The sequence below is a fragment of the Dysidea avara genome, chromosome 7 (genome assembly GCF_963678975.1).
Source record: "Dysidea avara chromosome 7, odDysAvar1.4, whole genome shotgun sequence".
In the NCBI taxonomy this organism is placed as follows: Eukaryota; Metazoa; Porifera; class Demospongiae; order Dictyoceratida; family Dysideidae; genus Dysidea; species Dysidea avara.
The window spans coordinates 16,950,159-16,974,412 of NC_089278.1; the positions used below are offsets into that span (position 1 = coordinate 16,950,159).

The 24,254-nt window shown below is 36.0% G+C and overlaps 1 protein-coding gene across 1 annotated transcript in view; it reads left to right on the plus strand.

Moving 5' to 3' along the window:
• The window catches only part of LOC136259841 (uncharacterized), a 106,069-nt gene that overhangs the window by 59,962 nt on the left and 21,853 nt on the right, over nt 1-24,254 (plus strand). Inside the window, exons 14-27 of the mRNA XM_066053390.1 lie at nt 6,031-6,303; nt 6,999-7,264; nt 7,313-7,556; nt 9,612-9,715; nt 9,774-9,881; nt 9,933-10,011; nt 11,483-11,593; nt 13,909-14,188; nt 15,806-15,863; nt 19,066-19,137; nt 20,102-20,228; nt 20,733-20,891; nt 20,941-21,001; nt 21,057-21,153. Of these exons, the coding sequence (XP_065909462.1) occupies nt 6,031-6,303; nt 6,999-7,264; nt 7,313-7,556; nt 9,612-9,715; nt 9,774-9,881; nt 9,933-10,011; nt 11,483-11,593; nt 13,909-14,188; nt 15,806-15,863; nt 19,066-19,137; nt 20,102-20,228; nt 20,733-20,891; nt 20,941-21,001; nt 21,057-21,153 (2,039 nt within the window). The remainder of the gene's footprint in view (nt 1-6,030; nt 6,304-6,998; nt 7,265-7,312; nt 7,557-9,611; nt 9,716-9,773; nt 9,882-9,932; nt 10,012-11,482; nt 11,594-13,908; nt 14,189-15,805; nt 15,864-19,065; nt 19,138-20,101; nt 20,229-20,732; nt 20,892-20,940; nt 21,002-21,056; nt 21,154-24,254) is intronic.

The window sequence follows — 24,254 nt, forward strand, 5'->3', positions numbered from 1 at the left end:
GTATTGGCATGAAATCCCAACTCTATACCTTTCCTGTTAGCAGAATTTGTAAGCTTGTGACGGATCATCTGACTGGCTAACAAAGTGAAAAAAATTAAACTAGTAGTGGCATGCCAGACTAGTATCACCTCGTAGGTTTGTAGCATCATTGCATATCACTTGTCATTTCTGAGTTGCGACTTGAGTTGCGACTCTTGCGAAGTCACTTTGAGCAGGTCATCTGTCTTTAGATTCGAAAAAATGCACTATCACATGAGTAGTGTAGGCTAAATATAGAATTGTGTCTAATATTTTCGTTCGGTGAAGGCCTAGTGTCTAAATGGGGAACCCCTGGGGATTTGAGAATACCTTATTTTTAGCGCATCGTTTTATTAATTGCTTGTAATGCGCAAGAAATCATTGTATTATTATCACCATTCACAAACGACTTGAATGTTGTGTGCACTCACGTAGTAGTGCACAAACAGTAATTTGGGATGCGTGTCAGTTACTGGAAAGCTTGTGACGTAAGTTTTAAAAAACATCACTTAGTGACGGGGGGGGCAAATGCCTCCCCTTTCCCCCCCTTGGCTACGCCACTGGCCTGTAGAAAGTTCAAGAGTTCAGCTACAAACAAATCACCTGTAGAGAGTTCAGCTACAAACAAATCACCCTGTAGAGAGATCAGCTAGAAGAAGTTACCTTGTAGAGAGTTCAGCTATAAAGAAACGACCATGTAGAGAGTTCAGCTGCAAATAAATCACCTGTAGATAGTTCAGCTACAAACAAATCACCCTGTAGAGAGATCAGCTAGAAGAAGTCACCTTTTAGAGAGTTCAGCTATAAAGAAACCATCATGTAGAGAGTTCAGCTGCAAACAAATTACCTGTAGAGAGATCAGCTAGAAACAAGTCACCCTGTAGAGAGTTCAGCTAGAAGAAGTCACATTGTAGAGAGTTCAGCTACAAAGAAACTACCATGTAGAGAGTTCAGCTGCAAACAAATCACCCTGTAGAGAACTCAGCTACAAACAAAACACCCTGTAGAAAGATCAGCTAGAAGAAGTTACCTTGTAGGGAGTTCAGCTACAAACAAATCACCCTGTAGAGAGTTGCAAACAAGTTATCTGTAGGGAATAATTAACATGTAATAAATGTATGGATTATATATATAATTTGTACATTTACTGATAAAATTAGAATTAGTTAAAGTATTTAAAAACTTCTTCATCTTTCTCTTCTTCCTGTGGTAAAGAAAAAAGATAGGTTAAAAAAACCGGGTGATTTGTTTGCAGCTGAACTCTCTACATGGTAGTTTCTTTGTAGCTGAACTCTCTACAATGTGACTTCTTCTAGCTGAACTCTCTACAGGGTGACTTGTTTCTAGCTGATCTCTCTACAGGTAATTTGTTTGCAGCTGAACTCTCTACATGATGGTTTCTTTATAGCTGAACTCTCTAAAAGGTGACTTCTTCTAGCTGATCTCTCTACAGGGTATACAAATACAAAAAGAAGTGAAATCTAATCCAAAAGAGCCAAGCTGTAAAAAAAGAGTGTGGCCCTGAGAAAGGCTATGGTGAAAAAAGATGTGAAATCCAAAGTGGCGGCCAAGAAATGGCTGTTATGGTAGGTTAATGGTAAAAATTTTAATAACGACAATTCAGGTAAATTTTGTGCCAAGACCAAGCAGCGCCAAATTCACCTGAATTGTCGTTATTAAAATTTTACCATTAACCTACCATCACAGCCATTTCTTGGCCGCCACCTTGGATTTCACATCTTTTTTCACCATAGCCTTTCTGAGGGCCGCACTCTTTTTTTTACAGCTTGGCTGTTTTGGATTAGATATATATATACATGAACCAAGAAAACATGTTTTTCATGCACTCGGTGTAATGGGTAAACAGAAGTAACCTATTTTATTGTGAAATTCCTCAGGATGGGCATCTTTCATGCAAAATTTGGGTTAAATCAGTCAAGCTATCTTCAAGATATGTGTTCATCTTATTTCCTTCGTATTTTTCTTTTCTTGCAACACTTACAAAAATCACTGTAATTCATGCAAACTGTATTGGATTCTCTTCAAATTTAGAGAGGATATAGAGAATAACTTAGTGCATTTTATTTTCCAATTTATGTAGAGATACGGAGTGCTAAGGTGTGAGCAATTTTCAAAAATTATAAGTGTGATATTTTATCATGCCTGCAGGAAAACCACTTATAGGAACAAGATTTAAATCAGTTTACAGATAGGATAACCATTGTAGTGCAAACCATTTGTGAAACAAGATTCTCTAATAGAACAGTCATTGACAAGTAAAAAATGTACAGAATTCACAGTGGCGGATCCAGGATGGGCATTTGGGGCAAATCCTCCCACCCCGTTTTTCTATATTTGAGAGTTTGACTTGTTATTTATCCCTCGAGTGTAGTCCAAACAAGTTATCAGGTTTTGTTATATGTCAATGGCGGATCCAGGATAGGGAATTTGGGGCCATTTAGCCCCAAATGCCCCTCCCCTTCCCTTCCCCCTTTGTGGAGGAGCCATACTTCTTTGACTAAAATACTAAACCTTGTTAGTCCACAATAAATATTTATTTATAGCTTGCAGAAATATGTACATATTACTACCATTTACTGCAAACTCATCTAAAACGAAAATCAAAGCAGCTGTCAAACTGTCAACCAGCACTTTTGTGCATACTAAGCGCCTCTAAAAATAATATATTATCGTGTTGTAATTTTTAAACAGGGGTCTACTCAGTAACCAAATACTGATTTTTATTGGAGCCCTGTGAGCAAAGGAAGAAGACGTTCTAGCCTTTAGGCCAGGCAAACTTCATTAATTGTTTCTTATCCCTACCCGCATCCCTTTTTACCCCACCACCTCTAATTTCATTATTGCTGCTATCAATCACATGCACACGTATCTTGATGCTAAGAAGGCTGGCTATCATTTTACAGCACAGCAAATGTCACATGTACCTCAGAAACAGTGGTAAAACATAAGAACTAGTTCTTAAAGGCTTTAGCTAACCTTTATAGTAAAAATGGCCTCCCACCCACAAGGAAATCTAAATTTTTGTGGATGAGAAACACGTAATTGAGTTTGCCTGGCCTTAAGACTTCACGGAGGCTTAATTACAAAAATAAGAAGTAAGACAATACTAAGAGGTGATTATTTGCTACCAAAAATACAAGAAAATCTGCTCTCCCCAACCACCTACAACTTAGCCTGTTTGTGCTCCTCCCCTTGCTAGATCCTGGATCCACCCCTAATTCAACAACATGAAATTGTAGTGTGGTGTATGGGCAGATCAAAAGATATCGCCAGTGTTACAAATCAGTTGTAAACTAGTTTCTAGTTACAAATAATTGTAACATGGCTAAGCAGCCACACAGTCTGGCCACTAATTAGTTCAAAGACATTAAATGAAACCAAACACCAGACCAACACAGGAAGTCACAATACAAGGCAATGAATTTTGTTATGCATCAAGATGAATCACTCTAGAATAAATGAATACACAGCACTGCAGTTGTTTGAATGAATGGGAAGCAGTACAACTGCTGGGCTAAGTTGGTACTGTATATGTATACCACACGCTCATTTGCCAATAAATTAAGCTAACCTAGACTATTATAGCATTGCACCACTCAACAATGAATATCAGACACTTCAGCTACACCTGTCTAGATGATGAGAAGTAGTACAATGGTTGGAGTGATTAGCCATCGATATGGCACCTCGCTCTTGTGCATTGGGAAACGTGCTACCAATGAATAAACTAGCTAGTAATGAATTAACTTACCATCAAGACAGTAGCTAAATAGTGAGTAAAACCGTTCTTGTACACAGCACTCAGCGGTAGCCAATATTATCCTTGCCTTTTTGTTCCCTCTGTGTTACAAATGGGCACCTTTCATCTGCACATGCTCTATACCACAAATCAGTTATAACACAGTGAAATGCACCCATTCGGTTTGTATTTGATCAGCTCCATCCTTGGGCCTGCGGCCCTTGGGTGTTGTGTTTAAAAATCAGATACAGACCTCATGGGTGTGTTACAACTATAGCCTACAAAATAATATGAAAAAATATTATATTTAAAAGTAAAAATGTCACTTAAAATCTATGTAGTTCTTCTGTATACCTACAGAGAAAATAAAAGGATAGACAAAAGCCATCCCCGAAGGCTTTGGTGCTTGCATATACAAAAAGAAATGATACATAATTCAAAACAAGCAAGCTGTGAAAAAGGTGTGCAGCTTTTCAAAAATAGAAAGGATGTGATGCTGTATCAAAGATGGTAGCTTGCAATGATGTATAATGTCTATTAATTTGTAAAGCTGTACCCTATTTCATAACTTGGCTGTTTTCGATTAGTACTTTACATAAGGGTTTCTATAGCCAATTAAAATTCGAGTGATTAATAATATCAAGAGTTCATAATATTGTATTATGAACTCTTGATAATATTATTGTTTTGTATTGATTATTACTTTATATAACACTTTAGCATGGGCATTCAAAGGGGCCGCTTGGGGTTTAACTCATCTATTCACCAGGAAATATCTAGATATTACCTGGGTAATATCTTGGGAATGTGGTTTGCTCATGACTTTGATTCCCAACTAGTTCAAAGATACGAAATGCTTTGACTTGCTTTATTGAGCTACATGGAACATTTTATTGTGGATTTTAGTTTATACATTAGGCAAGGCTCAGTGTAGTTGCTAAGTTTACCGTATAGCGGGAAATTTTCGAAACGTTAAATTTTCGAAAAAGAGTGCTTGATTGGAAATTCGAAAAAATATTTTCGAAACAATGCCTATTTACCACGCCGCACAGTAGATAATTAATTCACGGAGGAAACTAATAGTGCATGGTTGCGTTCATCACATACATAGCTGCTTTGATTGTTCAGTATAGTTAGATAAACGTCCGATCTAACTTTGATAGAATCTCGTCTAGCTACCCTAGAGTCTTCCTTAATTCGTAGGTTGAACCATGTTGCTTGGCGGACTTCGCCTCAGAGGCCTGCAGATCGAGCTGCGGATTGAGCCATAGCTAAGTACATGGCGTTTTTCAGCCCATATAGATGTTTGCTGATAATTATAGTCTTTCCTAGTAATTTCTGGTCTCTCGAGCTCTTATAGGCTTCAAGACTCGTGGTGTCATTCGTGCTCACTCATATGCGTACACATGGTATCTATAGCTATAGCTACATGGCTAGTTACTTGTGTGTGCCCCAGTGCCTAGCTATAGACTAATACATTAGGCCTATAGCTAACTGATATTAGTAGAAACTATGCATGCCTGCACTTGCAAAAATCATTCATATATATACCTAACCATACTTTCTTTGATTGTCATTTCAAAGCCGGGATGTACTATTTTCGAAAAAATATTTTTGAAAACACATTGTTATTTTCAAATATTTAACCTTTCGAAAATTTCCCGCTATACGGTAGATTATTTGATAGTAACTAAAAGATGAATGATCTGTAACTATGAAACGATTACTTGGGCAATGCGTATTTCTACCCACTGTGTGGGGGGCATGTCAACCATTAAGCAGACCACGAAATAAGAAGAATATGACAACTAGGTGAGTAGCTTCTAGTCCTAAGTACTTAACGTAATGTATTAACTTACTGTCACAATAGTGAAGGTTCAATGTAGTATAAAAAACCATAGATCCTTTACACCCCAAAAAGCAATCCCACAATCAAAAGTTCCTGGCGTGTGTTGAAACATAATTACGTAGGAATAACATTCTAAGAGCTATTTACCCACAGTATTGAAACCACAATTGATCATCAGATGCTAGTGTATAAAAGAAATGTGGTGAGTGCTCTGTAGTTCTTTCACCTATCAGGTGAGTGTGCCCTTAGTGATACATATCACTTATACCACAACTGCATCGGGATTTTGCTGATATATACACCCTAACCCCTCGGGTCGTAGCCGTGGTATAACTATTATGTAAATATACTAATTATGCCATCTATGTCTTTTAAAAATTATATGTCTGCGATATTATTACAGACCTAACTGTCACAAGATCATTCACATCAGTTACAATACTGGAGGGAGCGTCAGTTACTATATCATGTTCACCATCCATAATGGAAGTTGGCTTGACTTGGTTACACAATGGAACAAACATTGTAGCAGAAGATACAACATTTTCTCCACAGGTTCTCAACCACAACCTAATAATTAAAAATACTCTACCTACTCAAAGTGGAGTGTACACATGTAGTGCTACAGTAGGTGAACTAACAGCTGAACAAAACATCACTGTAACAGTCATACCAGGTGAATACATATTTTGTGTTGTGCAGTCCAAGAAGCTGGTGTACTACACCAGTGTGTTATTAACAGGAGACACAAAAACACAATTTTTCACATGTACAGTACGTATGGCTCCATGCTACCTAGAAAATGCTACTTGCCTTTAGTATTTCATATAACCGCATTCCTGAGATAAAAATCATCAAAAATTGGGTCTTTTCCTTTCGATACACTTACAAAACTGTTATTTCATGTAAATGGGAAATTAGCTGACACATTATTCAACTGCTTTAAAATTTGGCACATGTAGGAAGGGTTCAAAGGCAAATCTAGTACCAAGTTTGGCTTTAACAATTGTGGAGTTATTTATGATTATCCACATAGAAAACCAGATTTTTTGCTATGCCTACCGGACAAACTGCATAGGTGAATTAAAAACTCAATATACAGATACGTTAACCATCGTAACCCAAACCTTTGTGGCTTGAAAGTAACAGCCATGAAGTTATAATGTGAAAACCAAGTATTGGAAGCAAGCTCGCAATCTAGTTTTGTATTGAAAGTGATAGATCGTTTGTCACACCTGCATGACAAGCCACTTAAGGCACTAAGTTAAAATTCGATAGTCTACCCATCATAGCTTAAGTATTTTGCAGTTGCACTTGAATCAGCATAACAGGTACACAGTGTCACTTTTTATATGTATAATATCTTGATAGCATGTGATAATGACTTCTCTGGAGCTCTGTTCTGGCCTAACAGTAAACAGGATTCACTAGTTACTCAGTCATGTTCACAACTTCATCCCAGTTTTCGTTCTGGTGTTAATATTGGTCGACAGTGTAGGAGTGATGGAAGTTGGTCACCAGTTGATCTAAGAAACTGCACCATGTCCATAGGATCCAAACCAGTTGTGATAGTTTACTTTACTATAACTGTGAACAATACTGACATGATGACGTCAATAGATATCATTACTGATAATGTGAGTATAACATTTTGTCAACTATATGGAAATATTTAACTTGTGTAGGTACTGATGAGACTTGAGAATGATCTTAGTTTGGATGTTACTAATGCTATGAACAGAACTTCAACTTACACTTCTAATTCAGGAGCAACATTTGTGAGCTTTGTATTGTCATTTAACCTTCAAAATTCAGTTAGCAATAACCTTATTGAAGACATTCAGAATGTGCTGAAGGGAAATAGCTCCTTATCAAATAGCTCTAATGTAACAAGTGAAGGATTTCAAATAATGATAGTTCAGCCAGAATGTAAGCAAAAATATTATAATTTTGTATTTCTTGTGTGAAAGTAGTCAAACTATACATTTTGCTACTTTTGGCCTATTTTGAACTTATAGGATTGTGTACAGGGTAAATGTTTACCCCATGTAACCATGGCTACAGAGTTTGTATGTATTCTACAACATCCATCATGTAAGTGTTGTTAGTAACTCTTTCATCAAATTATCCAATACTAGGAGCAAAATAAATAAAAGAAAATACAGAGTTTGTACGTATTCTACAACATCCATCATGTAAGTGTTGTTAGTAACTCTTCCATCAAATTATCCAATACTAGGAGCAAAATAAATAAAAGAAAATTTTGGTAAACATCATTATAAACATTAAGCTAGGTACAAATTGTGTGTGTGTTGTGTGTGTGTGTGTACTATCCCACCAATTACATCCTTAAATGCCTTATACAGAGCAATTATCAGTATTAACATAGATCCTTTGGTTTTGGTATTGGATCGGTAGGTAATTTTCTGTATTGGCAATTTGTCTTATATCATTGTCATTGTACCTGTAAATAATAAGAACAATGATTTGCGTAAAAACAAACCTCAAAGCCAGTTTATAATTGGCTTTGGGGTATATGTTTAAAATACAAAAAGAAGTAAAATCCATGCAAAAAACACAGCCAAGCTGTATTATAAAAAGGGTGCGGCCTTCAAAAAGCCTGGGTGAAAAAAAATAAGATGGCAGCCATGAAATGGCTGCAATGATGCTAATGATAATAAATTTTATTAATGGCTCTTGTGCATTATTCAAATTTATTATCATTAACATCATTGCAGTCATTTCATGGTCACCACCTTTGATTTCACAACTTTCTTCACCCAAACTTTCAAAGGCTTACTTTTCAATATGCATTACCTATTGTAATCACAGTGTTTGCATATGAAATTTATACCAGAGATGCATCAATTTCAGCAGCATATCTAGGGGGTTTCAAGATTTGGTAATCAGCTTAAGTGCAGGGGGTCTAGATTTTGAACATCAAATTTATGATTTCATGGACTATTTCAGTATATGTTTAGTTCCTTTAAGTCATTAATGTCAATTATGGTTTATGGCTATACAGATATTACAGTGATCAAAATGCTTATTGAAATTTTCCAATTGATATGAAAACCTCAAGATGTAGGTAGCTACTAAATTCAAGTTAACGTATTGTCTTACATTATTCTTTAATACCCATTTTAAATTGTATTCTGTTCTATTTAAAAAGTTTTGACTGCTCTATTAGAGTTTTGTAAAAGTTTTTCAATACATACTCTCTATCCATATTTGAGGGATAAATGTAAGTTTCCCATTGCTACCCTGCTCTGATCCCATTTATTCTGTATATTTGTGCTGCTAAACTATGTAAGATATAGTCTGATGTCTCTGCTGCTGGACACAAGTTAAATTTCAGAAGTGGTTTCTGGAACCCCCCTCCCCCCTAAATACACCCCTGAATTTATTACCTTTCAGAGCATTCCCAGCATTTGTAGCTCCTTGTGCAGTTTTCCACCAAAGAAGATAGAAAATCTGATGAGTTGGATGAGCAAAGTAGTATCATGAGTGCTCAAAAAGGGGAGGAGGGTGGAGATAGACTTCAAAATGAAGGGGGACCATGATCAAAGTACAGGCATGAGGTTACAGGGTTGTACTTGCTCCTTAGTGGCTGATATGCAACAGGATCAACACAGAAAATGCTTGGCCGACCATATACCAGTGTACCACTGGTTCTTGTCAAGCCAGGTCATTACCAAGGCCAGAAATCACCATTCGAGCTTGCCACACCACCCATAAAAGTGGGTTTTAAAAAGCCAGCTTTGGATAGTAATGCTGAGACTTAAAACCAATAGTATGGTAGTGTACCCACTGGTGGTGTAGTTTGAATTTGCCTGATGTGCAATTTGGATCAGTTTTGTAAAACTTTGATCACATTTGTATTTGTCTGGCTACTCCTATTGTATACAGTAACTCAGCCATATCACATTTGTAGTTTACTTGTAGCATCTATTAAATTTTTACACTCTTTTATTTTGTTAACAGTAAGTTGCTCTTGTGATATCAATGTCACTAATGATGATAAAGTGATAACAGTGTGTGCTGGACCTAGTGATGCTCCATGTTTGTGTGATTCTAGTAGTTGTGTGGTAAGTTACAACTAAATCACTTGAAAAATAAGGTTAATTAGTCATATTTATTATATAGTGTAATAGTCCCACTTTTGTTGGTGATGGAAGTGTCTGTGGACTAGACTCAGACAGTGATGGATTTCCTGATGTTGGTCTGGATTGTGATGAACCATCCTGTATACAAGTTTGTAAAATATAACTAAATTACTTCATTTCATAATTTCTTATGTATCAGGATGTTTGTTCAGATGTGTACAGCGTTGACAGTGAAGGAAAGCAAAGAAGCGAAGTTTGTATGAAAACAGTAGATACAAGTATGTATGATGGATGCATCAATGCAACTTTGAGCCCAAATTTTTAGATATCAACTTCATATGAATCATTTAGTATGATAGAACATAGTGCCTAATAGCAATTGATTATCCACTCTATATATTCACAGCAAATCAGCTTAACCCTTAAACGCGCATAAGCCTATATATAGGCAGATTACGCATGGTCTTGAAAACGCATAAGCCTATATATAGGCTTTTACGCATGGTTGTGAACAAAGCGCTGTAACTTTTGAAGCGTTTACCATATGGCTTTGTAACTTGTGCCATTCTACTCGTGATGTAATAAGGATTAAAAAGATACCTAGGGGTTTACCCTACGACCAAAGCATAAAACCAAAAATCGCCGTGAAAATAATTTTCAACAACTAACCACAAAAAGTATATTACATACCTTTAGAAAATGATGCATAACTCCTTGACAGTTTGTCCGATTTGCTTCAAACAAGTACTATTCGAATGGCCATTCAATGGCGAATCAGGCCATATATAACTCACGTGACTAAACCACAATCGAAACTACGATTGAAGCGAAGAATGTGGCATTGCAATAAAGTAAGACATCGATCTTCTTTGCTTTATAACAAGTAAGCCATTGTTGTTACAGTGGTTATTTAGCCTTCCCCAAGTAGACCAATGAATAAGCTTTTTATTGATATATGGTTTAGGTTAATAGATTTAGGTAAAGCTGTCTTACCTCACCATATAAGTTTGTTTTGTGTAAACATGCATTCCATAGATGTTCTGTGTGCATTCAGAACTAATTCCTTAAAAGTTTCATGTGCGTTTAAGGGTTAAAATACATCACTATCACTAATTTTTATAGTGTAGGTACAATCATTTAGTTAAACAGTGATAACACCTAAATAGAAGATGAGAAACACATAAGAATTAAAATAATAAAACCAAATTATGCACCATGTTTCAGGGAAAGGAAAGTTGTGTAACTTATAGCTTATGCTAAAAGTTTATTTATTCTAGCATTAATCGGGGATGGCTGCTGGTTTGAGGCTGCCTAGGTCCAGTCATGGAATTTTCCACCTTTTCAAACTTTATGTAACAACTTTAAACAGGCTGTAGGACCAGGTGTCCTACAGACCTTCAGCACTTGTGCTGTAAAGCCTTAATAAATAAAATAAATCCTGAGTACAGTATGTACCAGTGAAATTATTAACCCATACCACTTGTCTTCTATATACAAATTCAGTGAGTTTCAATTCATATGATTTGCATGGTATATACTGTATAATGCATACATAGTACTAATGGAAAACCATGTACACTATTATACTTGGATGCAAAAATTAAGTACAATCATACAAACATGTATCTGTATGTGTCTACAAGTACTATCCTCCATTAGGGACCTGTGGGAAGGCTAAATCTCATAAATACAGGGAGTCAAATTCATACGTATCTGATAGTCACACAATATTTTATACTACCTATGTAGACTTCATTGGGTGTCAATTTGAACAAGATGATATCTGGAACATAACATGGCCAGCAATCAGTGTTGATGAAACAGCTATTCAAAAATGTCCCGGAGGCAGTGAAGTGCAAGGTATAAGTAACTAATAACAGTGGCAGATATAGGATTTTTTAAAGGAGGTTTCTGAAAATTAATATCCATACAAAAACAGCCAAGCTGTATAAAAAGGGTGCAGGCATGCCTCCTGAAATTTAGAAACTCTGAGGTTGGAATTTAGGCTATAGCTACTTTTAGTTAACAATCCAGTAAATTCAACACTTTAAACCATGAAATTAACACTAACTGTAGGGCAAAAATTGTGACTAAGCCATAGCTCTTTGATCACTCTAATAGAGTAGTTACTTGACTGCTCTATTATAGTATTTTGGATTGTTTTTGATACAGTGGGAGATGAAAAGTATGAAGTGCTGCTGATGGTTTAATAGCTATAATGGATGTTAGTTCAATGTACTTGCATGCAGTGGTATGTAGTGTTTTGCTATGATACATCATACAGTACGATAGTATTGTATAGTAGGCACCACAAAGGAGTTGGCGTGGCCCATGAAATAACATAACCCAAAAGCCAGCCTCAAGTTTCCCTGATGATGGTGAGGCAGTATTGGTTAGGTAAAACTAAGCAAACACATTTTCAGATGGACCCGAAACGCTTTCAACAAGTTGCTACGGAATTTTTTAAAATTATTTAATGGAATTTTCTACTGACTGACTGACTGCCTGACTGACTGACTGATGCCTTCAGACAAGCATAACTTGATAACGGCTAAGGCTACAGGCTTGAATTTTTCACTGTTCGACGTTACTTTGGCCCGAGAGGTGCCTTTTGGCATACCGCAGTACATACAATGCATTCTTCATGGACTTACCAGTATCCTCCTTTGTGTTCCATTCATATTTGCTGACAGCAAAAGGTGTCGATTTGGCAGTAGCATATGATGGTTTCCCTTTGTAATGGAAATTGTCCATATTTTTCACAGTGGTTATTTTGATTGCAGAGGTGCTTTTCGAACAGTTCTTGATTCGTACTGCTGTGTAACAGGTTGAACATAGCTGACAACGAAGTGTAATGAATACTTCACTTTTCAGATGATGATACTTATTGATATAACTGGGGCACACGGCACCATTTTTTTTGGTATGCGTGCATTGCAGAGGTGCTTTTTGAACAGTTCTTGATTTGAAATGCTGTGTAACTATGCCTCTACCATATGGAATCCTCATCATTTAGGAAACATCCGTGAGCTGGAAAATATTCAAAGAAGAGCCACAAAGCTGATACCTACCCTTCAAACTTACCCTATTCTGACAGACTACAAAGCCTCAATTTACCTAGTTTATCTTACCGTCGAAATCATATGGACTTAATTATGACGTATAAAATTTGAATGGAGCAGTATTAGTAGATAAAGAATATTTTTTTACAATGAACACCAGTTACAGTACTAGATCTAATGGATTTAAGATTTATAAGAAATTTAATAAGACTTCAACATGACGCTTTGCCTTTTCACAGAGAATAATTAATAACTGGAATTCCTTACCCTATGAAATTGCCACTTCTCCCAATGTACTAAGTTTTAAGACTAATTTAGATCATTTTTTGTATAATCAACGTTTTTCATTTGTATGATTTAATTGAGATTGGTTTTATAAGACTCTGTCTTCTTTTTGACCAATAATACATGATAATAATAATAATAACAGGTTGAACATAGTCAACAATGAAGCATAATGGATACTCCACTTTTCAGACGAAAATTGATATAACTGGGATGTGTGGTGCCATTTCAGATGCGGTATACGTGGGTTCACCAGTTATAATAATTATTTACAAAAAAAGTTAACAAACAAGTACACAAAAAATTTAGAATTTTCAATCGGAGTAGGGACCATAGCACATCAATAAAAAGTACTGAAACAAGCTGGAATAGTGCACGATATTAAATCACAGTACATGTTATATCCCTACTGTGCATTTCCGTTATGGTATCTTGAGCACAGTAGGGATATAACACTTCTTATTGTTTTACTGTGATTTAATATCATGGACTACTCCAACTTGTTTCAGTACTTTTTATCAATGTGCTATGGTCCCTTGAGCACAGTAGAGATATAACACTTCTTATTGTTTTTTTAATGTCGTGCACTACTCCAGCTTGTTCCAATACTGTTTATGGATGTGCCATGGTCCCTCCTCTAGTTGAAAATTCCAATTGTTTCTGTATATAAATAATATCTTGAATAAAGCATTAATAAAGCAAGTTAGACTGCCACTGAGCTAAATTCAAAAGGGTGGTTTCAGTCAAAACACAGAACCCACCCAGATCCGCCACTGAATTAGAAGTTGTGTAATCTTTATACATTACAGTGTATGCTTCATTTTGCAGGTCTGGCTAGCAGAAGATGTGATGGCGATGATCAGTGGGCATCCCCTAATGTGTCACAATGTCAAACAATAGAACAAATAAGACTGATGATGAGAGTTGAAGAACTAAGTAGTCTTGTGAATAATATATTTACTGCAGAAAACAGAGATATGACGGTGATGTTTATGCCAGAAGATGTAGTAGATGTTACAACTGAACTTGATGAAGTTACAACCACTACACAGCCTATACTACCAAATGATATTTCTTCCTCAGCTGAAGCACTTGATACCATTCTTACGTATGCTTTTATTGTATTGTGTATGGGGTATGGATATCTATAGTTAGTGTACATCTGTGGATAAAGACATGTAAAATTCTTCTTAATTTTAGCTTGTTTTTTTTACATGTATACCTGTACAAAATGTAAAACACCATCAACTAAAATATTTGTGGCCTCACCAACAAATTATTTAATGACATCACGAAATACACCTTGTCTATGTACACTTGATGTGGCCACTAATGTGGTCTTATTAAAACAAAAAGTGGCTTTTAAACAATGTTTCACTGTTCCATCATGTGTATACAAGGCTGAAGACTTCTTTCAAAAATCATTGAAAGGCCTGCCTTTATGGTATCACACTTTCATAGATAGGTAGCTTATCTGCCTACTACTGTACATCAAACCTCTGTATTGATTAGGTAATGGGTTATGTCTATGTACCAATGTATTTAGTCTATAATAAAGCAGTCAGATGTATTACTTTAATGCATGGGACATTCTACTAGATTGTGTTCTATAAAAATTGGCTGGTGGCCTTTGATATTTTGCTATTATATACTTGCAAAATAAAATAGTAAGAGTGCAAATTTAGAGGAAAAAAATTTGTAAGACTGTGTGGTAACAGCTACTACGTAAATGCTGTAAAGTTAATAATGCCATATGTACCATGAAGCCACCTAACTTCAAAAGCTAATTTCAGGGTACATATCTTATAAACCCTGTCTGGCCATGGTACAGGTAAGTTAAACCATGGCTGGCTGGTACATTTGATATGTACCATGGCAGTATTGGAAGCCGTCCAAGTGTTACAAGAGCAGTACTGCCAAATTCTTTATAAAAACTCAAGCCGAAATCGATTGTGGGAATTTATTATTGGTCACGTGATGAAAACCATGCTTTTGATTTTGCATCCTACAGCACTCAGATGGAAGCAATTTGTCACCCTTGCCATCCTATGAGTTGAGCTTAAGGTGAGAACTAGTGCTATAGCATATTCCTAAGTGGTTCGCCGCATTTTCGAATACGGACATGCCCACCTTTCGAGTAACACGAGATAAACACTCTATAGCAAAGCTTACCCCTATAGATATTTATTAAATGTAGTAAACGGTCTGTAAAACGATGCAGTGGCTTTAAAATACTTGTAAAATCGTTTAATTAAAAGTTTACGTGATACTGTTAGGACTTCCCCATTCATGTTAACAAACGTAATCACAACGTTAGTTGTTGCTGTCCCATAATCAAATTTCACAAGTTGGTCTATATAATGAATTCAGTGGTCGGTCTAGGATTGGTTTGGGTGATTAATCGCCCACAGGCTAACACCTGCAGGCTCTTAGCCTGCATTGGCATGGTACATATCAGTTGTATCACATGCCCTCGTGATTTGCCTGATATGTGCACCCATGCTCTCAGGCCTGACGGTCCTCGAGCTTGGGTGTACATATCAGGAAAATCACTCAGGTACATGATGTAACTATTACTTTTAATAGCCATTAACAGTATCACATGATCAGTCATTTCTTGAACAGATTTACATATATTTAAGTACAAATTTTGTAAGACTATACCAAAATGCATAGTTATCAAGCCATTTTGGTCAGTATGGAAGTTATTATTTATACCTGGCAGGATAACAGAGATATCTGGTGATGAGATTGACCAGCTGACAGCTATGACAATAGCTGAGGTAAAGTTGATTAAAAGTTAAGATTTTTAATGTGTATAGCTATATGTATATCATCATGAGTACAATGCTATATAGTTATCAAGCCAAAGAATTGATACGTAGATGTCCTATGAATGCATGTAGGGTTTAACTGGTTTCTTTTCTGTATTTGAAGAGTTGAGTTCATGTGTCAATATACATAAGAGTTGTTTGTTTATAGAATGTGTAAAGTAACAAAGGTAAAGAAAATCAGGAATTTTACAAGCTAGTATACAGGTATCATTTAACAAGGAAGATCACCACCTGAAGTGAACATTTGGTCCCTATAATAGCCATGCTAGTTTATTGCTACTATATTGGCTAAAGTAGGCATTTCCGATGATTATCTCCCTTGTTCATTGTCTTACTAGCTTCCACTTACACATGTTTGTACACACGTTTGTTAACTTTTTGAAAACATTTTCGTCATTACATTTTAATGAACTTCTGCAATACTGCATAGTTATACACAAGATTATGATTGCACGACAAAACATGCTAGCATCAGAGTTATGCTTGTCACAATTAGTTAGTCAGTCAGCAAAAATTCCATGTAAAAATTAAATTTTGTGGAAAATTTTCAGGTCACACTGAAGGCATTATTAGTACTGCCAAGTCACCATAATGGAAATGTGAGGCTGGATAATTTTAGGCAGGAAAAATGCAAACCTTCATGACCCATACCATACCAGTACACTGCTACCATATTGTATGATACTCTATCATACAACAAGTATAAGGAAAATTGTCTTCGAGTAGGGATCATAGAAATAAAAATCAGTAAAACAAATTCGCCTTCAGCTATTTACTAGTGCACATTTAATTTGTACTTCAATCATATGCAGCCTGTCCATAAGGTAGCCACGACTGAATTAAAGTACGTATAGCTGCTGGTGTAGGTGGCCTCACTTATTTCATCGAGATACTGTATCTCCATAGTAGCTAAAATTGATGCCATAATTATTCCGTATGTTGGCCATATTGTTGTGCATCTCTATTGAGCATTGTACAGTGATATTTATTTTGAAATGCTTTACAGGTTAGCTTGTACATTATATATGTTAACACTAACCCAATATGATGTCCATCCTCCTTGGTTTTGTCCATTATTTGTGTGTGGAACATGTGATTTAGTTAGTCTCAACCCTTTCCATAGGCACATCTCAGCATGCTGTGTACAAATCTACACAACAATATGGCTAACCAAAAATGGTTGTTGTGGAGATAAATATCTCTGCTGCTTTTTATTTCTATGATCCCTACTAAAATGTAAAAATTCTGATTTTTCCTTACACTAGTTTGTATATCATTTTGTAACATTATTATGACTGGTGAACTAATACATACCACATCAAATGAAAATATACCAGACACACTATAAATATCAATTGAGTAATTGAATGTGTGCCCCACTATCAATTACTGAAAAGCAATGTGGCCATTCTACTTTGTTTTCAGCTTTTTTCCACTCTTTTTCCATCATTACAAAAACGGAACAGTATGAGAAGTGCCTCTCAGTCAATACAGTTATTACGACTAAATGCGAGTCCCAACCATCAATTTCTATCCTTTATACAGCATTACAAATGAAGAACAGTATGAGGGTTGCCTCTGCAATCACTCTACTGACTGCAGAAATTATGGACAATTTTTGTGATGGCAGCATCTGCATTGAAACCAACATGTGTTACGGTGTATCAACACCAGCAGTGGAGGGACATAAAAGAAGACAATGGTAAGTCCATGCATGATGCATGCACTGTAGCTGCTGTGGTTGGCAAAAAGACACATCTCAAGACAAAGTGACATCAAATAGTGACAAATCAAGCCTGTAGCATTACCCATATTAAAGTTATGCTTGGCTGAAAGCATCAGTTAGTTAGTTAGTCAGTTAGTAAAAACATTTAGGTAAATAGAATTGTTTTATAATGCCATAGGAACTTGTTGGAAGGATTTGGGGTTGCTCTGAAGACATTGTTGGGTTTGATTATGCCTACCTAATCCTGCCAAGCTGGAGTAAAAGCTGGCTTTTGGGTGATATTAATGGAAAGGAAAACCCAAAGATAGTATTTTAGACTCTTTTTATTTTGATAGCACAGATAAAGTAAGTACGTAACTACTTACAGTTTTCAACAGTTATAAAATGTGACTGCTCTAGTATGCCCTTAGAATTTTCATTCTTTAATTTGTTACAAGCATTGCTTATAGGCCATGGCCTGCTGCCATCTCATTTCTACCACCTATGAACATAGCACATGCAGGTCTAATAATCTGTTATGCTTTTATGGTGACTGTTCTATTAGGGTAAATGCAAGTAAATGACTGCATTATTAGAGTATTTCAATCTTCAATGATGATTCTTTGCAAAATTCTAAAGGAAGCATGGAATTACACATACGGTTGTACTTTGGCTCCATCATTGTGCTAATATGTCATATTTACTTCAACTACAGATGCATTTTGCTCTCTGCTTTTGATTGATTGATTTGGTACTGGGATAGACAGCTTTTTAGCTGATATTATCCCAGGGAACTACTGAAACATCACAGAATTTATATATAGATACACCAAATTCAATGTAACTATAGTTATTGGTCCAGCTTTTGTCTTCCTATTATTCTAAAATCATTCCGTAAAAATTGATGCATCTTTATCAATAGGGTTTAATAAGCACAGTAAAAGAAGTAGTGTAAACTGTTAATTTTATTTGATAGTGTGGCTCAGGAAAACTGGAGCTTTACCATAAGCAACAAATTTTGCAGAGAAAATAAGCTTTGGCTTTGACTAGATTCCTGATTTATTAGTATAATAGTGTTGGCCCATAAAGATTGTCAGCCAACTGATTAAATAAACTTCTACCATTTTATAAACTAGCAGTGATCACATCAGAACAAATTGACAGGCTGGTGGTAGTAACTGTAGCAGTCAATAGAAATCACCATAATGGGCACGTGTGACAGGTTTATTCTAAGTACATCATAGGCTTATTTTAAATATGGTATATGAGTGATTCTATGTTGCATATATGCTAACTACTGTAACTTTTGGTAGACCAATACTATCAAGTCATCTACATCATGTTAATTTTCTGTTGTACTTTTTAATAACTGCATAGATATCATAGTTGATGATATTGTCTCTATATTGTCTCTGTATCACTCAATAATACCATAATGTATTATAGAACATTTTTGGTATATTGGATAATATACTTGATGGAAGGAATGACATATCATTTCAGCAGATGGAAAGCCAGGTTTGTGGATTGATTGGTCAAGCATGTTATACAGTAACACAAACTACTATAATCAGATATAGATATATATAAAGAGCTGCCATAAGAGTACTACATGATTATGGTGTGAATTATGAACATGCATACCATTATTACAGGCATGTACCAATGATGTAACTGAAATATGAATATAATTATTCTAGTTCATGAGGCCAATACTTTGAACCATCACAGGATGAAATTAAGGCACTAGGCTTGAGCCAATGATGCTTTGAAATAGCCTATTATGCTTTTGAGCAGTGCTAAAAAATCCAGCCTATTATGCTCAAACTTATGCTTTCAAAATCAAGAATATGCAGTTGGCTGTTTTATTAGAGGATAGCTATCAGCCTTTCCTGGCTGCTGTATTAGAGTAAGTGACTGCTCTATTAGAGTATCTTGATCTTATTTTCGTGAAGTGTGAATAATCAGCCAAGAAACAATTTTTAAAGATAACATTGCATTATGAAATGCAGCATTAAGGCCATGTTTTGTGGTATTTTTGGCATGCGCATTGCACATTCAATTAAAAATCTTGAATATCATCCTATCATACTGGCATAAATGCTTGATACTTTTGCTAACCTATTATGCTCAAAATTATGCCTGCATAATTTGCACAAGCCTATAAGGCACTGTTTACTCAGGTGCATGAACTAAAACACTCATAACAAGGATTTATGGTTAACACAACAGTTGGCTTTGCCTCATGTTTCATTGATCTCCAAATTAAACATTGCCAGCTATACTTTTGCTACCATATAACAGGTGTTTAATATCACATACATTTGTAACCACCTTTGCTAAATGTGTCTTGTACACACAATCACTATTATCATTTGGATAGTATGTGCATATGCATATACAAGTGTGCATTGCATTGCATGTGTGCATACAAATTGAAAGAAAAGTAAGCTGGAACATAAACAAATCACTCCACACACAGGATGGTGGCACAACAGCCAGTGAAGGATTACAGATGACTGTAGAAAGAGTTGGTAATTTGTTTGGCATCACCTTAAACACTAGTGGTAATGAATCAATACAATTGACTTTGATAGGAAGTAATGTATGTAAGTTGACTATGTGTTCCTATGTGATTATTACTGATCTAACTGCAGTATATACTGATCTGAACAGATCTGTCCTCAAAACATTCAACTAAAGAGGTCTATTTGGTTTGAAAATTTGTTTGCATTATTAAACCAGTTCACTTTAATACAATACTCTGTCCAGTTGCTCATTAAACAGGCATCGTTCTACTTTTGTTTGGTATTCTTATATTGATTTTTGTCATCAAGTGTTTGGATCCTTAAACTTCAGATTAGTGAGAATGTAGCTTCTAGACCCAATGCAGTGACCAGGGTGTCATTCTTATCCAGTTTTTAGTACTAATATTATCTCCAGGTTATTACCACAGAATGTTGCTCATGTCTGATGTGCATATGCTAGGCCCTCTTTAGAAAGTAGATCTAATAATTATGTAAAAGATAGATGACAATCCCATGTATCCATTTAAAATATTACAAAGTTTGATCATTGTTGTATATACATATATGCATGTATTTCTTGTACAGTACTTGACATCCAAGTTCCTACAGAAGAAAAACTGCGTAGTACAGAGACATTTAGTTTTCCTTCATTTTCCAATACATCTGATAGCAATACATTTAATGGAACAATACCCATGATTGAAATACCAACTGCTGAAATTCTTAACCAAATAAGAAATGAAGGTTACATTATTGACTACATGTGTTTCAAATGTTCCAAAGTTTATTACAGGAAGGAGAATTGCCATAGTGAATGGTGTGATCAGAAATTCACACCTACCAACTGATCCTGGGTATGGTATCTCTCTATACATATTGTGATATGTGTTACTTAATTGACATTCCTAGAACAAGGATTGAAAGTCCAGTGTTAGTGAGTCAGATATCTAGAGAGAGAGTAAATCTGAGCAATGAAACAGTATCAATATTATTCACTATCGAAACAGTATGTTTTTATGAGTTTACAGATATGCACTGTTGTGTGTATAATTAGCTAAGTACAGTGGAACCTGTGTATAATTGTAGTCTTCAGACCAGGAAGTGTTGGCCTTTATATACAGGTGGCTATTATAGAGAGAAAAACCTGCATAAGGCAGTCAACAGGATGTTAGTGGCTATGACCATTATAGATAAGTAACTATCATTTAGGGGCTTGCGCTAATTGTTTTACTAATAATTATCAGTACAGAAAAGGCAAGGTGAGCTTGTTGCATGTTGTTGTGAATGAACTTTTAAACAATGAAGCAAGACAGATTATATAGTATTTATTGAAAGGCAGGCAGTGTGATAATTGTGAGTTTATTTAAATAATGCCAATCATGGTGACAGATTATTGGCTGAACAAGCCACCAAATCTTCTTTATAAGGCAGCAACCGCTATATGACAGTTGAAGCTATGTATACAGTAATTCATAGGTGAATTCTTGGTTGGCCATTATACATGTTAGACAGGTAACTGCTTAATACAGACCACGATGCATACATTTGTATTGGAAAGTAGCTATTTGGGACCTCGTAACCATGAAGAGGTGACCGCTCAATCCAGGTGACCATTAACACAGGTTCCACTGTATTTGCTACATAGCATTATGTGCATGTTGTGAAAAAATATGCCTGCTACACACAATCCATGCAAAAACAGCCAAGCTGTATAAAAGGGTGCAGCTTTTAAAAGCCTAGGTGAAAACATTGTGAAATCAAAGCAGACAGCCATGAATGGCTATAATGATTTTGATGATGATAAATTTTAATAATGCACAAAGCCATTATTCATTTTTTTGTTATTATCATTAACATTATTGCAGCTATTTCATGGCCACCACCTTTGATTTCATAACTTTTTCACCCAGGATTTTTTGGCTGGGCCCTTTTATACAGCTTGGCTGTTTTGCATGCATTTTACTTATTTTTGTATTTTAAATATCCCATAAACTGGTTTGCTTTCGCACAAATTATTGTTTATCTACAGACATAATGACGATCATATAAGATAAAGTAGTGCTCTACCAATACAGAAAAATACCTACCGATCTGATATCAAAGCCAAAGGATACAATAGCTAACCAATAATTATACTAATAATTGCTCTATAATTTTGTACTTAATTGTTTATGGCTATAGCTATATAAATGTTGTATTATAGTACCTGTATTTATTTGCACTAGTATTTTATAACAAAGTAAATTCCTTCCAAGTTAGATTGTACCATTTGTCTATTAGGACTATTATTTTGCAGTGATTGTTCTATTAGAGTATCTCAATTTTTCATGTGAAATGTGATAAGTTTTTAATGTTATTTATCAGGGAAAATAGCATCAGCCAAAGAAGGCTTTTCAGCAATGCCCTGAGAGCACAAAAAGTTGCAGTTGCTCAACTTTTAACAAAGCAAATAATGCACCTTTTATGCTAGAATACAATTTCCAGTCAAGTTGTCACCAGTTTTGCAGCTAGAATAATTATTATCAAACGGTATGGTAGTACCATTTAAGTAGGGATCGCACAAAAAATTTCACTCGCCGCCCAAAATTCCTCCTTCAGAAATCATCCTAGAGACATTTTATGCAACGAAAATCACCTTTATGGAATAGTATTAGTCCATATAATACATAATATATAACAAAACACTTACAGGTAGCCGGATATAGAATTTTAAAAAAATCGCCAAAACTCAAATTTTAGTCTCACTGCCTCACTGACCACAGTCACAAGGCTAGAAGCCAAACGAAGCAGCGCACGGTCACCATTTTATGCCACAATAACAAACTCACCGGTGGTATGTGCCTTTTGGGGTTTCAATGAGTGTAGACCTTGTCTTTTCTTTTATCTTCATTCAGGTTGCTTGTCTTCTTCTTCATCCAATGAAACCATATTGAGACATTAATTTTCCATATCAACACTTTCTTTCAACAGCATATTTAGATGCCACAGAATTATTTCAGAGGTGAATTTCAGAAGCGCTTCAGTCCTGGCACTACTATATCTGCAACTTGATGATTGGAATCCCACTTGCAATAGGCTTGTGACCACGCCCACAAATAAAGATCGAGGTGGACTAATAGTGATAGAGTATGGAGACCCCACCTCTTACTATTTACTTAACAGTAAACAAGATAATCTTACTCCTTATTGGTCTAGCTAGCTGCACACCCCTTGGCTGACTCGAGATATACTCTAATACAACAGTCATGCATGATAGAACAGTTACAAGTTACATTGTTCTGGTGGACATAGCTATTTTTATAAGAAAAAGAAGCAAGCACAATATAAAATCAGTATAGCTATTACCTTATTGTTCTAAAGAAGACAGGTGCCCCTCAGCAATAGCAAGGTTGACAGCTGGAAGCACACACAGGGATGCTTGGATCTAGAATGTGATCCCCTGATACACATTATTGAAGAGTGCAGCAAGGAGAGCCCCAAACTACAGCGAAGCCAGCCCATAACCACAGAACATGGGGAACTCCACTTCTCACTGAGCAAATGGGCAAGATGTTTACAAATAATGGTATCTTCCTTTACCGTACCTACAGATGTGGAAAATACGAGTGGACTAATCAAGACACACGGTAGTGTGTCGTGCGGCCCAAGAAGCCGGCGCGTAACACCCGTGAGTATATTGACAGGAAGAAAGAAAACGCAATTTTCGCACCTCCGTAGCTCTGTGCTTCCTTGATGAAACAAGACGATTTTTGCTGTGGACATGCCCTCCAACTGCAGCACTCCACATTCCAAATTTGAGCGAAATCGCTTCGCGCGTTCCCGAGATATGCGACTTCAAAAATTGGCTCAGTTTCTTCGTTTTTTTCTTCTTATTTTTCTTTTTCTTGTCGCACACTTACAAAAACTGCTATAAAACTCGAACGCCATATCCGATTGCCTTGAAATTTGGCACACAGAAGGGGGATATAAAGGCGCATCTCGGTACCAACTTTGACTGGAATATGATAAACAGGCAAAGAGTTATGAGCGATTATTCCCGAAAAATAACACCAATATGTTGTCACGCCTACAGGGTAAACCGCGTATGCGAAGAAGCTGAAAATCGGT